The 15,727-nt window shown below is 30.3% G+C and overlaps 1 protein-coding gene and 1 long non-coding RNA gene across 3 annotated transcripts in view; both read left to right on the forward strand.

The window, feature by feature from the left end:
- The first annotated feature begins 1,156 nt into the window (after window positions 1–1,156).
- LOC147911031 (cytotoxic granule-associated RNA binding protein tiar-1-like) overlaps window positions 1,157–15,727 on the forward strand; it is a 120,244-nt gene continuing 105,673 nt past the window's right edge. The window contains exons 1-2 of one of the 2 annotated variants that reach the window (XM_087402553.1): window positions 1,157–1,285; window positions 3,170–3,266. In XM_087402553.1, coding sequence (XP_087258679.1) covers window positions 1,260–1,285; window positions 3,170–3,266 — 123 coding nt within the window. In that variant the 5' untranslated portion in view covers window positions 1,157–1,259. The remainder of the gene's footprint in view (window positions 1,286–3,169; window positions 3,267–15,727) is intronic. The other variant, XM_087402549.1, reaches the window with a different exon arrangement.
- LOC105154891 (uncharacterized) lies at window positions 9,226–11,386 on the forward strand. Its single transcript, XR_847256.2, has 3 exons — window positions 9,226–9,431; window positions 9,511–9,768; window positions 9,914–11,386. It is a non-coding gene; the product is annotated as an uncharacterized LOC105154891 (long non-coding RNA).

Consider the following 15,727-nt stretch of genomic DNA (forward strand, 5'->3'; position numbering starts at 1 on the left):
GAATCTATATAAATTCTTTGTGTTAAAAAATACCCCGAATTGTTTTTAGAATATCTAGCAGTTTTTCAAGAAGTTGGTAATTAGAAATTTTATAAACATGCAGTTTCTTACTGCACCAGATACTTTTTATTTTTACGGGATATAAAATCTAGGAAAAAATATTAATATGCAAATATGTTTTTTTATATAAAAATATATTTTCCTTGAGTTTTCCATAAAATTTGCTATGTTAGAAATGGCTATTCTCGAATATGCTATTCTACATTGTTATTTTCGCATACAATGCTATTCAAATCTGGCTGTCCGACAATTCGATATGCTTTGGTTACTGTGTGTGATGCGCAACCACGTTTTCCTTTTCAACATGCAAATACTCGTACATCGCGAGACAGACGTTTACGCTCAACGGCGGTAACATAAAATGGGGTAAGGGTAAGATTTTATAACAAGCTCTACTAAGAGTGATTTACACCTCGGAAAAACTCCACGACATTTACGATAGCTACTCACGAATTATTTATAGCATCTGGCTATGGCAGGGTGAATTTCACATGTACTTTTCTTTGTTTTTCTGAAGAGATCGTTGAGGTCATGATGAAGTAGATATTAAAAGTTTCTATTAAAACATTGGGGATATCTATTTAGATAAATTTTAGCTATGAAATTAAAAACACGGAAAGCTTAAGCCAACAATAACGAGTTATTAATATTTAAAAAAGGCTTGTGTTCTTTTTTTATGATATAATTAATTTGAATAAAGTATATTGTAAAATGTTTTATATTCTTTTAATGTGTAAAAATGCAGACATAATATTTTTATTTTAAGATTAGACTGTGTAAAAAAGATCATAATAGTAAAGAAGAAAAAAAATTTATATGATCCATTTAAAACTGCACTTACCATCAAACATGAGATGATTTTATTCAAAACGCAATAAAATTATGAAGAAAAATGTGTTGTTAGTCTTTACTCATCGAAGTATGAGCACGCATAAATTTATTAACTATTTTCTTATTGATTTAAAATACAAAGTAGTTCAAAATTAGAATTTACTTATTCTTCATTTTGGCATGCTATTTATCTGTAAGATCTACGCACGCGCTAAGAGTTTGCAATTCCATTATTAGGAGACTTTAGACATTCTATGCTCTAGTTGGCGTGCATTTAAGTAAAATTAGTTGATTTTAATGTGTAAGTATGCGAAAAGCTGCTGTGTTTAGCAGCTCGTCGCGGCGTGAAACAATTCTCGAACATCGATATGCCAGATGATACGTTAAAAACTTTGTGAGTATTATTTCTTCTTGCAATCATTATTCCGATCATTCTTATCAATTCTATTTGTACTTACATACATGCATATATATATTTTAAATAAATTTATCTATTTACGTCTATATTATCTATTTGCATCTTATTTTAAAGAAATTTATTTAAAAAATTACTTTAAAAATAAGTTTTTGGAATTTTAAAACAATTCTATTGGATCTAAAACAATTCTATTTCTTGAAGTACGTTTTTGAACTCTGAAATATTATACATTTGTTTATATGTTTGTTAATATATATATATATATATATATATATATATATATATATATATATATTACATAAATTTTATGAAACGTGCCTCTTTTTTATTCTCTTTTTAATATTTAAATATATCATTTTAAGTTAAATATATGTTTACGTTTATATGTGATATAAATATGTACTGTATGTTTTTCACTTTTTAAATTTGCGATATTTTTGCTTTATCATTCTTTTTTAATTTTACTTTTCTATTTATGTATGGTTCTATTTACGTAACGCAGAACAGATAATTTAAAATAAAACATTAATTGGTAACACACATATGTAACATGCGATAAAAAAGAAAATTTTAAGCTGATATCTGTGTGTTCTTCAACTTAAAACGTTATATAGACAATTTGTCCCTTTAATGTTTAATGTCTTGCCCATGAAGTTTCTCTTCCTGTGATTAAATGAAGAAATATTATGGTCATCCGAGCTTAGTTTATGTATGTCCGTATTGCGGTGCATTTTATTCTGCGATACGTATAACGAATTAATGGCAACTTTATCGCGACTCCGATGACATTTACTATTGCTCTATTCCTGCTCCGCTCACGTAACAGTCGCCCGTATTATCGTATTGTTTCCTGAAGCACTCTTCATTGTTCTTCCATTACGGAAATCGAGCTCTGGCTACGAGTTTAGAATTTATCGTGCGATATGTACAGTCATGCGCCGTGTATGGTATATTCGGAAATTTGGATTTTTGCCTATTTCCGCTCTAATTCGACTATCGGACATATGGGTTTCTGGCACGTATCCATTCCCTGCTATATTTTCTAGAACAACTCACCGCTTCGTGACTGTGCTACCATCAAGATTTGGCGATCAAATTCGAATTTCAAATTAATCCCGTCTAATACTTAGCTTTCCGTCATATCTTATGTTAATAACGTAGATTGTATAAAAATACAATTTGTTAGTTTTCATTTAAATTTACATAAAAAATAGGAATTAATAATACTTAACATGTATAATTAAGTTTATGTACAATTAAGTTTATACATGTATATTTATTGTATTGTTTAACATGTATATTTATTGTATTGTTTAATTCGTAAATATAGAATATTACGTCTAATTACTTATTATACAATATCATGAAGATGTTTTAAAAAAACTTAAAAATTATTGTCATTTACATTCTTCCAAACTGATTAAAGAAATTATATTTTTTTATATAATATAAAATAAAAATAATTATATAATATAGCATATTGTTAATAATGAAGACGTATCGCAAAATTTTTATTTTTACAAATGAATTTCATCATTTATTCATTAAATCGTATTGTCCAAATTGGACTCGAGTCATCTCTGCAGATGAGGTTGTGAAACAATGACTTTTATAGAATTGAGAGATTGATGCATATATCTACTATATATGGGGCCTATTGTTTTTAATGCCGGCTCCAAATGGCGGTGACAAATATACTCTTGGTGATTTGTCTTTCGAGAGGTGGCGAGCAAATTAAATTTTTGTGTACTAGGTGAATTTGGAAACTCTGAATCTTCGGTATAGAAAACAGTATGCTCTACGCCACGATCGCCACTGCGAATGAATTTATAATAATTACTTATTTTTATGTTGATTTAGATATGTGGGCAACTTGGATCATGTTGTATCGGAAGATTTATTATATGCTCTGTTTTCGCATATCGGTAGCGTCAGAAGTTGCAAGATCATCAGAGAAGTAAGTCTCTTCTGCAATACAATAATAATATTTACGTAAAATATTAAAAAAATTTTTTAAACAATTTTGTTTTAATTAAATATAAAATATCTTGAAATATTGTGGATTAGTTGCTATGAATAAACATCAAATAAAGTAACGTACATACTTTATTCGATGAATGTCCTGGAAAAGCTTTTAGAACATAGGAATATCTTTTAAATGTTTTTAGAATGTTTCTTGGATGTTTGTGTCGTATATAAGGTTATAATAACATGTTACAGATTTTTTTGCAATAATGTTGAACGCTTCCTATTTCTAACGGTACAATCAATTTTGATCCATGAAAGTTTCACCTGCGAAGGATTGTAGCCATTCACATGATGTGTTATCATGGTTGAAACGGATCGAGACAAGCCAGTTTCTCTCTTGTGATCTGCGAGCTCCACCCTCAAAGATCATATCGTTTGCACGAAAGCCCGCATTAAAGCAAGCTGTTCTGTCGTTATATTGATAGTCGCGAGATGAATATATCTTACTTAACGCACCAATAGTTGCTTAGTTTTCGGAACATAAAATAATTTCTTCATTCTCTAGAATATTATAATATCAGTCAATATTATTCATCTGAAGCAAATCAGATGAAACGTTTTAATTTAAGATTTATTTTATTTTTTATGTAAAAGCAATTAATAATTTTAATTTTAATTCTAATTTTTTAATAAAAATATGTTGTTAAAAATGAAATAAATTTGAAAGAAAGATATATTCAATAAGTAAATTATTAATAAATGAAAAAAGAGAGTTAAGAGATGTATTTTGAAACGTTTCTTGATTAATAATCTCACAGACCGATATTACGTTTTCGATAGTTAAATATGGTTTAAAAAAAATATAAAGTTATATGAAAATGTAAAGTTATAATATGAAGTTAAGAAAATGTAAATTATAAAAATATTTTGCTACGAAAATATAAATTAATAAATTTCATTTTCATTAAGATATTACCATAATATTTACTATGTTTTAAATTTCAAATCAATCAGTAAATATTACATACATATTGTTCTTATTATTGTTAAAAATTTCTTTTACGAGATTCATTTTTTATGTATTTCTTCTCGATTTATAATATTATAATTAAATAATAATAATGGTAATAACAAACGTAAGCTTTTCAAATAATATTTTCAAATAACATTAATTATTCGAAAAAGACATTAACATCACACTAAATAAAGGTTAATAACTCTTGAATAAAATTAAGATTTAACGATCTCAACAAAGGAAGAATTAGTAGGCTATTTTACTCGAAGAAACAATAATGCTTTGCAGAACCATGCATCCACATATGCGCTTACATGAGTCCATGTGAAGACAACAGTCAAATAGAAATGTAAACGCCCACGAATGTAATTACGAAACAGTGCTACAGTATGTAGACACAGTAGATTCATGAGGGCATCAAGTTTGTACACTTTTCTCCTTGATTCTCGTAAGATTTAACCTCTTACTTATTTCTCTCCATCTCACTCAGCTCGTTATATATTATTTTCCTTCTATACTAGTCGGTTGCATGTACCAACGAGATATACGCTCGTTGCACGATGTGGTTTCGTGCGACGTAACACTTGTTCATCATCCACCTTCATGTATACGTCACACAAAGTTTTTTTTCCTCATCGTCACTGTTCTTCCCTTGTTTCCTACCGTTCTTTTTTTCTTCCTTCATTAAGCAGCAAGTATGTAAGCAGTGTGCTGCCTATCACGGAAGATATTATGTAACTCGGGAAGTAATATTAGCAAGATATGTCAGACTCATTTTTTCGTACATATTTGTGATTAAAGACACTAAAAGTGTTATTTGTAGAGAATAGATAAAAGAAATTAAAAAACTAAAAAAAACTAAAATTTTATTTTTTATGTGTAAGGCTTTCCTACTAATTCCTCAAGTTTCGATAAAATTTCAATCAGTATTTTGGAAAAAAACATATACAGGGATATCTGGATTTTGAAGCCTTGTGTTTGCTGATATAAGCAACTGATCTAAGTTTCTACTAAAATTTACGCACACGCTATATACTAATGTACATACATATATACTAGTATATAATTTATGTATTCTATTATTATTTTATACGCACGCACGCACGCACACATACATACATATATAAATATATATATATACATGTATATGTATACAAATATTGATATAGAACACAAAAATTTAATCAAAATGCAGACGAATTTTACATGCAAGCTTTTTCTCAGTTGAATAAATAAATATTGCCAATAAAACCAAATTGTTGATTTGCTGACCTTAAAAGAATTTTCACCAATTAAAATTATTGAAAAAATTGAAATAGTTATTAATCCTTTCCTTTAGTCCTAACTGGCAAACATCATAAATTAATTGATTGAAAAATTTGCTCTCAGTTACTAACAATTATTAATAATAACATCAACTACACTAGTAACATTTTCCAAATTTGACTTATACCTGTGCTCATTAAAATAACATTTATTTTCATCGTATCATAAAATGCGAGATTGTAAAAGTATCAAGGAGATTAGTACTCAAACAATACAATATATTTCAGGAAAATATAAAGTTCAATAGGTATAGAAAAACAAATTAAGTTTAAATCATGTTTAATGTAATTACATTGTTGAAATAATTATAATAAACATGCGGGATTATTATTTAATTATGTTTTTTTTCTAGAGAGAGAGTAGAAACAGTAGAGACAGAGAGAGAGAGAGAGAGAGAGAGAGAGAGAGAGAGAGAGAGAGAGAGAGAGAGAGAGAGAGAGAGAGAGAAAGGGAGGGGAAGAAAGAGGGAGAGGGGAAAGGAAGAATAGGAAATATAATTATTTCTGTAATTATTCTAAATAATTAACATAACATGTCTGTAAATTATATTAAAGATAATATTACTGCTCATAATTTATCAAATGATCCTAATGATTATTTTGATAATAATTTTTGAGGAAGTAATAGATTAAATTTAATATGTAATAAGGCTATATTGCGTCTTTTCTAGGATGATTGCTGATTATGTTTTAATGAGAATCCATAAATAGTAAAAAACTTAGCGGTTAAAGTCCACAAAATTTTCTACTACTGACATATAGAAGATAATTTTACTTCCTGTCTTACGTGACAAAAAGAAAGAAAGCTTTCACTTTTTCTCATATAATCATACATAACACAATGCTAATTACTAGTGTGAATAATGTTAACGGATTATTCACTTCCGCGATTCAGTTAGTTAAATTTCAATACGCCTATCTGGAATCGTAATATGACACTTAACATGAAGAAAATGTTTATCGCATTTTTCATTTTGTTCTTCAATTTAGCCTAATGCTGAATGCTGGTGTTGCGCGTATCTGTCACGATCTGTCAAGAAAAAGAGTAGTATCTTTTCGATATCTTCGATATCGACTACTGAAAATGCTTTGTTGGCATGTCTGCCTAAAATATTTGCTGATAAATACCATAAAATAAAATACACTTTACTTATATTTCTCAACCATTTAACTAAAAAAGTAATGCAAATTATTCAAAAATTAATTTGCAATTTATAATTAATTTATCTTTAGAAACATTGCTTCTCTCTCTTTCTCTTCTAAAACAATTACAAAATTTTATTTTCTTTTTATTAAATAAAAAAAGATAAGAGATTAAAAATCAATCTTATAAATATGTATAAAATTATATAATTATATGATTTAATTATAAAAAAAAATCTTTAATGGAAAATTTTTTATATTATAATTTCTTTTTACATATAAAAAAGTTTCATTTACATCGACTCGTCATTGTTATCATCCTACACCATCGTTTTGATAGTTAATGTGTATCAATATTTTATGTATTCCGCATAAGCAGCGCGGTAGGTATTTGCGTTTATTAGCTATAAACTCTCTGCAGGTGGGGCTCGCTGCTGCGGGACGGATTTATGAACCGTGCACTTTCCAAGAAAATGACGGTCCGAAGACGAAGCTTTGTGCATTATATGTGTTGTCGTGGAAAAGTGCTGAACGTGCTTCAACATCCGACTATACACATCCTTTACAGAAATTTCATACTGGCCAATTTAATGCTGATATTTAATTTACTTATTTTCAGTATTTAAAGCACTAAATGATAATGCTTTTAATACTTGAAATAAGTAAATTAATTAATCATTACCTTCCAGTATTAAATTTCTATAAGGGGTTGAGATTTGCATTTAATGAAATAATTGTCAAAAAATTTCGTATCGTGTTAATTTAATTTCGAAAATTTTTTTATTGGTTTTACAGCAAGAAGCCAATTTAACTAATTAATCTCGGATTATGAGAAAATTAATTCATCCTTTAGATTAAATATAAGAAGAGTACAATTTCAAGTTTAATTTTTTAAATTTAGTTTAAAATCTGTGTCTCTGGTTTTTCACCGTTTGTATTAGCAAAATTTCCTTTTTTAAAGTTTCTCCACTTTTAATCATTTCAAGAGAGAAATATTCCTCAAATGTTTTAGTAAGATATTTGGGACAAACTTCGTTCTTCTTAATTGAATTTAGACGGAATGCTCAGGTGAATTCTGCCATTATATGACGTAGGGATGATACAACTACGCCATTTTACTCTGTTATTTGTGATGCTGTGTATTCCACTATCCATTAATTTACACGTGGCTAAATGAAAGGTGTATTTGGATGTGCGACAGGATAATATTAAGCTAGCATATCTATATATTAGTAACAAGGCATAATTCATGAATATAATATACACGTGCGAAGAAACAATATTGAGATCGCTGATTATATTCGTAAGACGTTATATTTATTCGTTATATATGTAAAAAAATTATATTAAATAGCAAAACACTTCTAAATTTCAAATTAACTTTTAAGTAAATTTCTTTCTAAATTTTTTTACAAGAACAATATTACAATATTATTATTTTACAGAAAAATTCGATATTATATTATTTCGTATAGTACACTATCTACCATGGAATATTAAGAAATAAAATAATCTCGTATTTAGAATCGCAAATATATATGTCTAATATCAGTTTACTTGAAACGACGGCAATGCGTCTCCCTCGCCAAATTTGATACATGCGGCTAAAATTGACATTGTATGCGCTCAGCGTTCATACAGGATGCAGAAAGGATCGTTCATCATTCCGCATAGCGTACAGTCGGATACAGAGAACATGGAAAACGTCACAGGAAGTGGATTCTGAGAATACTTTCAAACTATTTTCTTCGCGATGCTATAGCAAAAACGTAAAGTGCCGTTGCTTTCGGCACAATTGATCGTTGTGCAACGTAAGTTCTCTTGTACGCATAAATATGATAGCGATATGGAAATTTTACTTAATGCTAGAGAGATGGAAACTTTTAAGAATCCTATTTATCAAAGTTTCGCGACGGTTGCAAAGTCTGCGGTAAATTTTATTTTGGAAAACTTTATTTTCCAGAATCGTGCATGCATGTAACGCGTTCCAAAGCCTATCTCGATCGTTGCAAAGATTACAGAATTGATTGTAATTCAGAGTTCTATTAAAATTACTTATATATCTATTATTAATATGTCTACATTTTTTAAGAAGCAATAATTCAATATATATTTTATTTGTATAAAATATGCTTTATAATTTTTATTAATATAAATTATTTTTATTAATTTAAATATAAATATTTGGATTTATGACGCTTTGTTATAGTACGAACAGAATATTTTACGAAGTTATTTTATTTTTTAATATTCCATGGTGAATAATGTGTACATTATATGAAATAATATCGAATTTTTCTGTAAAATAATAATATTGTAACATTGTTCTTGTAAAAAAATTTTAAAGAAAATTTATATAAAAATAAATAAAATTTGTTATATCAACAAAATTATTATGTAATAATATTTTATATGCATGGATTTTCGATATATATATATATATATATATATGTTTTATATATACTTTTCATTTTTCAATATATTTTGAAGAAATATTGAAAAGTTTACGATGCTGCTACATATATTTGAAAATTTATGAGAGATACTTGAATCATCCAAGACACACATCAACGATTGCCTGTAGCATATTGATATTTTCGTTCTGCCAAATGCTCAACATACTCCACGGATGTGAGAGACTCGTGCGCGTTAGCTTCAACATACTAACTAGGTGAGATCGCAGATAAACAGACATTGCACGTATTTGCGACGTGTGGTGTAAAGTCCGTTTCCGTAATTTAAATTAATAGAACTGTGCATTACTGTCGTCGCCATCGCCGTCATCGTTGTCATCACCACTACCAGCCTCGAAGTTAAAGGCAGCCTATTCCCGAGAAGCTCTTGGCGCATTCGAGCAAACGAGCCGCGACAGTCGAGCGAAATGCAATTTCGAGGACGAGCGGCGGTATGCCAGGGTTTGAAGGCAGAACACGAAAGGGGAATGGTTTAAGAAGAAGATGAGAAGAAGTGAGGATCAGCGTGTCGTTTCGAGAGCTGCTCGATACGTAGTACGTAGGGTAACGAGAATTTTATGCGAGAGCACATCTCCTCCCTCGCCTTCACTCTTTTCGCTTATTTCTTCCTCTCTTCTTCCTTCTTTTGTACTTCCGTTTTTTCTTCCTTTTTTCCGTTTTTCTTCTTTCTTCTGCATAGATCTTCGTCTTTTACCTATTGCAAAAAGAATCGCAGTACAGGATGTATTTTGTGGGTAAGCGTGACGGACGGCGAAGAAAAAAGAGAATTTGTCACCAATTTCCTAAGTAACTTCTGCTCTTCTGCTATCGAATCCGTTGCAGTTTCGTGTGCAGATGTACGCTCGTGAGGAAGAGACAAGGATTGGACTTATTGTCAGGCGTATGCATGTGTATTTGTACTATTTATCCATGATGATACACGTAGTACTATATAATTGCAGAATGTAGAATAAAAAGAAGAAAAAGTCTGCACTTTATTTTTGGTTCTGATTTAAAAGAATCTTATATGTATATTTGGTGATCCCGAGTAATACCTATCGCGACTGAAGCATTATTAAAAAACACAGCATATTATGATTTTATAAGCATCCATTGGCAAACTGTTCTCAAAATTTTATTTATTCTTAGTGTAATTTAATAATATATATAGTTTTTAATATATGGTAATTTAAATATCATATAATTAACTATCTAAATGGTGTAAAACTTACGTTTTTTTTTAATATGTAAAAGAATAAATATTGTGTTGGACTTCAAATCGATTTAGTTTGTATAATTGCGTATCTATATGTTATCATAATTATTTTCACAATTTTAGAAACAATTTATAAGAAGTCTTTTACAACATTAAAGAATTTTTATCAGTTATTTATTTTACTGAACTATTATAAAAACTTAAATCTTTTGAATTTCCATTGGCAAATCTATAGGACAGATACGCCAATAATGGCACATATATACATTTTTCTTGGTTTGAAGAAAGGAGATATGTGTACTTCGAGCACGTAGAAAGTCAAACTGGCTAGTAAATTGAGAGTCCGTGCCACGATTTTGGCGAATTTCCAAGGAGACAAGTCTCTTCCTTGTTCGTTCCGTGAGCGACAATCGTCGCCTGAATTATCCGCGTGTCATGGTAAAAGACTCGATCGTTAGTGAAAAGTATGATCACGAAATAACAAAGTCGAGATTGTCTTCATTGTTCATTGCTTCGAAAATAAATCTTTTGTGTACAAAATATTTATTTACTTTCTCTCTAGATAAATTAGAATTGATAAATAGATAATTTATTATTTTAGTTATTTATTAATAAATAATTCATTATTCTTTATTAATAAATAATTTATATTTTTAGAAGAAAAAACAGTAACTAATAGTTATAAAATAAATTACTCTTCTTGTATCTTATTGTGTCTTGTATCTTATTGTGCAAACTATTTACATAAATTAATTTAATTTACATAAATGAGAATTAATTTATGTAAATTAATTCATAGGATATCATACTTCTTTTTAGATAAGATTTTCAACTTATTCATATTTCTTGCAAAGGCATTTATAGTCTCTTCTATTTTTCTAAAAGCTATTCAGTTTGAATAATTAAATAAATATTGTTTGAAAAATATTGTTTGATATATTCGATCTCCAAAAATAAAAATTGTATTATTCGTATAACATAGAATGCCGTGTTAAAAGGATCATGCAAGCCACCTGACCTGTCCGACTAACACCACAAAGCACGCCTACGTAAGGCTTGGATTTCCATCCTGGGCAATTATTCTGGTAATTAACGTCGACGGGTCATAAGGGTAGAGCGTAGCCGAATGGGCTGGGGTCGCCTGAGTTTATTACAAAGATATACGGCATCCGGAGACTCACACTCGTTCGTGTTTTGTACGTGCGCGATATATACTTTCACGTTTCCGGTGGCTACCCGGAGAATTTCAACTATTTCCGTGGATGATGGACGCTCCTGAAACTGTCCCGGTCGTTTGCGAAGCATCGTTACGGACAAACATGCGACTTAATAATGGGCGCGTTACGTATAATCTATGTGCAAGTTCCGTCTCGTACGCAATGCATTAATTCATCTGCTAATTGCTAAAACACCTGTAAAATGTACATAACGAGAATACAAAATGCTCCAGTACAAATATTCATTCCTTTAGCTTTTTATGATTTTATGTTACAAATTTTATTTCTACATTAAAATTTTACAATTAAGAAGTATACCGTGTTTAGATAGTAAATTTTTATAAGATTAGAAATTTTGAAATGTATTAATAAAGATCACTTCTATACAAATGAGCATAAAATTGTATTCAAACCTACAAAGTAACTATGCTTCAAATCAATTGTTGCTGCACGCTCACACATAATTAAATATGTAAAACTAATTTACTACTATTCATATTCTTCTGTTGATAATGATTTTAAAGAAATTCTTACCCAGTTGTAAAAGTTTTAACACATTTTTACTATTATAGAAGATTGTATTTTACTTATTTTTTTTTAAAGATCTAAGTTTATCTATTAGAATTTACAATTAAAAGTTAATTGTACTTTTAATAGAAACACAAAAACATTCGTTATAATAATATATTATGTGTGTGTGTGTGTGTGTGTGTGTGTGTGTTTATAGTTTCTTTAATTAAAACATTTTTTCTGCATAATAACAGCAAAAATTGATACAATTTTTGTCACAAATCAACAAATTTAAGATTTCTGTTCTATTTAAAGAATCGATGCGTCATGAAATCCGGTTTCTGTCACGAATGGTGACGGCTGTTGAGCGGCCAAACTGTAACGCGCAATATAGTAATAAATCAGGAGAACGGAAAACTAAGGGGTAAAATAGAAAAAGCTTGTAGAGTAGACTTGGAGACGTGCCAGAGTAACAAGCAGTCACTGGGTGAGCCCGTGGCCTTTGTGGCCTTCGCGGTTGCTTCTTCGGTTGCTTCTATCTTTTTTGCTTCTTGTATTTCTTTCTTTTTTTCACTTTGCGTTACTATGGTTCATACAGTTTTCCTTATCGGTTCTTTCTTCATACGCTGTCTTGACTTTCTTGTATTAGTCGTCATCTAAATCTACATACGTAGTTAACAACAATTCGCGCCGTAAATCACGCGATAGCAAATAGTTCATAAGTAATAGTCTTCGCGGCATTTTAACTCAAATTCGTGATTCTTCATCTGAGGGCTTTGTTCCATTTTTGTTCTATCTTTGTTTCAATACTAAACTTTCTTTCTTTTATTTTTTTTATAAATTTTTAAGTCTTTTTACATGCCTCCACATCAATATCGAGACATTTGATTTTTTCCAGTGTACATGAAGACTCACCAAAAGTCAGCATTCTTCGTAAAATTTATCGCTGCTCGTTAATTATTACTAATAAAGAGAAAGTGCAATTTACAAAATATTTTGCTTTCACTATTAGCTGATATATTGTTTGATGCTTTGTTAAACATGAAAAATGGAGGATTAATTGCTGAATTAATATCTTCTTTTTCTCTCTGATGTACGCGTCATACATTATTACATATCCTACTTTTCTGCGTTTCCGTTTCCTGTGCTCTCCGCTGGTCGAGAACGATTAATGCAAATTTTATTGCCAGATTCCACCAGCACGTATCACGGTGTAATAACTTGGTTTGTCGTTGCCGTTTGCAAGCTGTGCATGCTGACGCGATTAGAATTAATTAATTACATGTCCCTAGTTTTTCATAATTTCTATCTTGAGCGAGATTCTATATAATAAAGTATAATTATCGTGACAATATAATTTGATAAATTTTTTGATCTCCTTTTTCTACATTTATTTAAAATTTTGATTAAAAATTTCTAATACAAGCTAAACGAATGACACGTGTTCTGATAATCTTCCTAATTACTTCATTCACCGTTACTCATAAATATTTTCTCTGTATATATCTTTGATCTCTGTTTTTAATTTCATATATCTAATAAAACACATCTCTTATATAGTATTGGAGCGAAGCGCTCCCATTTATGTATCGTTTCAATTTTAAGCGAAATTGTGTGAGCGAATGAGAACGACGATAAATCGTGCAGCTTCCAGAAAGAGATAAACGTAAAACGAGATGGAAGCGGGAGATCGAGGATATTTGAAAAGGAGGTCACCACGAAAGTTCAGACACCGAGGCGATCGACAATCAGGTTTGGGCCACGACTTTCTTCTTATGTTCCAAACAGGTTTTGTCGATGAAGGGTGTTTGACCTTGAGAACTCTGACCATGATCTAGAAACCAATGTAACTTCCTTGTTTATTTCAATTGATCTCATCTCTTATTTCAATTATTGATCTTTATCGATCAATTGTTCTTTATATTATCAATATACTTGAATAATTATACCAGTAATTACGTTGCTTTGTGAATAAAAAGAATGCAATAAAGATTGTATTTAAATGTAAATATTTCATATCAGTGTAGTGTAATTGTGTAAAAAGTTTTACAAAGAAGATAATAATGATGATGAAAAAGAATGAATATTCATGAAATAGTAGAAGTAGAGTTGGTATAATGAAACAATATTACAACGAAAACTTGTTGTAACATGTGGTATTGTGTTTTACTCTATCATATTTTCGTAACAGTTTGAGAGGGTACATCTCACATTCGCAATTTTGCGTAAGTTTGCGAATTCTTCGCTAAAATGCAATAATCCCTTATCTTAACTTTCACTCGTTCTACTTACTCTTTTGACATCCTAGATACGCATAAATTTGTGAGTTTGCAAAGTTATTTAGCAAACTTTCTACAGAAAGAATATATGGTTACATAATTATTTAATGAGTTAAATTATTAGTTCATTTTTTAAAATAATGATTTTGATTTTAATAAACAAAGCATTTTGTGTTCATCAGATATATTAAAAGTCACGATGTCTTCCTATTAAATAATATTTTGAATCTATTTTGTAAAATTTTTTAGATTCATCTTAAAATTAAAAATTGCTAATTTATTTTTTTTATAATGTCTTTTATAAAAAAAATGTCTATAAAATATATGTCTTCTGTTAAAAAATGTCAACTTTAAATTCATTACAATATCTATGGATAAAGAAATATATAGAAAAAAAATGTGTAGTGTTATTGATTATTATTTTAGCTCGTGATGTGATTCCTGTATACATAAAAACTGATTTTATCTGTTTTGCGCGCGGGGAGCGGTTTGGTAGCGGAAAGTGTTTGCCGAATCGATTTCGAATGACGGGAGATCTAGCACCTTGAGCATCCAGGATCCATCTAAACTGGGATCTTTCGATTTAGAGTCTCTTTCCGACGTCGCAGGATATGGGATACGGCAGCGTAGTTTCGCTCTCGTGAAGGTTCCTGTTTCCAGAGGAAAAGGGAGTTGGAGGAGGCCCTTTTCGCTTTTCCTGGAATTTTATCTGTCTGGCGTAGGATACCTCCGTCTTAGAAGGGGTATAAGAGGACGAGGCTGTAATACCGGCAGGGGTAAGATAAGACAAGACGTGGAGAGGAGTTCGTCCGTCACTGCAACGAAATTCCGTCCGCAATCTCTGAAGGAATCTTTGGTATCCCAGCAGCCAACGGCTGTACAGCTCTCCTGTATACTGTCTTGTTCCCTCTTATTCTCGTGGCAGTCTCGTGAGCTTTGGTTAAGACACGCGAGAAGAGCCGCCAACGCACAGGATGGACAGAGGAGTAAGAAAACGAAAAGACAAATGAGGAGAAATGTGGAACTTTGATTCGGACAGGGATACGACGAGAAAACTGATAAAGTAATAATTTTATTTTATGATGAGGAAACGACTTGGGAAATATGTGCAGTCTGAATGAGGACTTATTCTTGTTCTTCGGCTCGGATCTCTGACAGATATTGACTCGTCGACTGCGCTTTTTCATCATTCTAAGTGAGAGACGGCATGTGTGTTGCGAGTATCTTTAAGGATTTATATAACACAACACATAACTATCGTAACAGATAGTGAAGAGCTACCCGGAAATATA

This window comes from Acromyrmex echinatior, chromosome 1, assembly GCF_024713525.1.
Source record: "Acromyrmex echinatior isolate Ae372 chromosome 1, ASM2471352v2, whole genome shotgun sequence".
Classification (NCBI taxonomy): Eukaryota; Metazoa; Arthropoda; class Insecta; order Hymenoptera; family Formicidae; genus Acromyrmex; species Acromyrmex echinatior.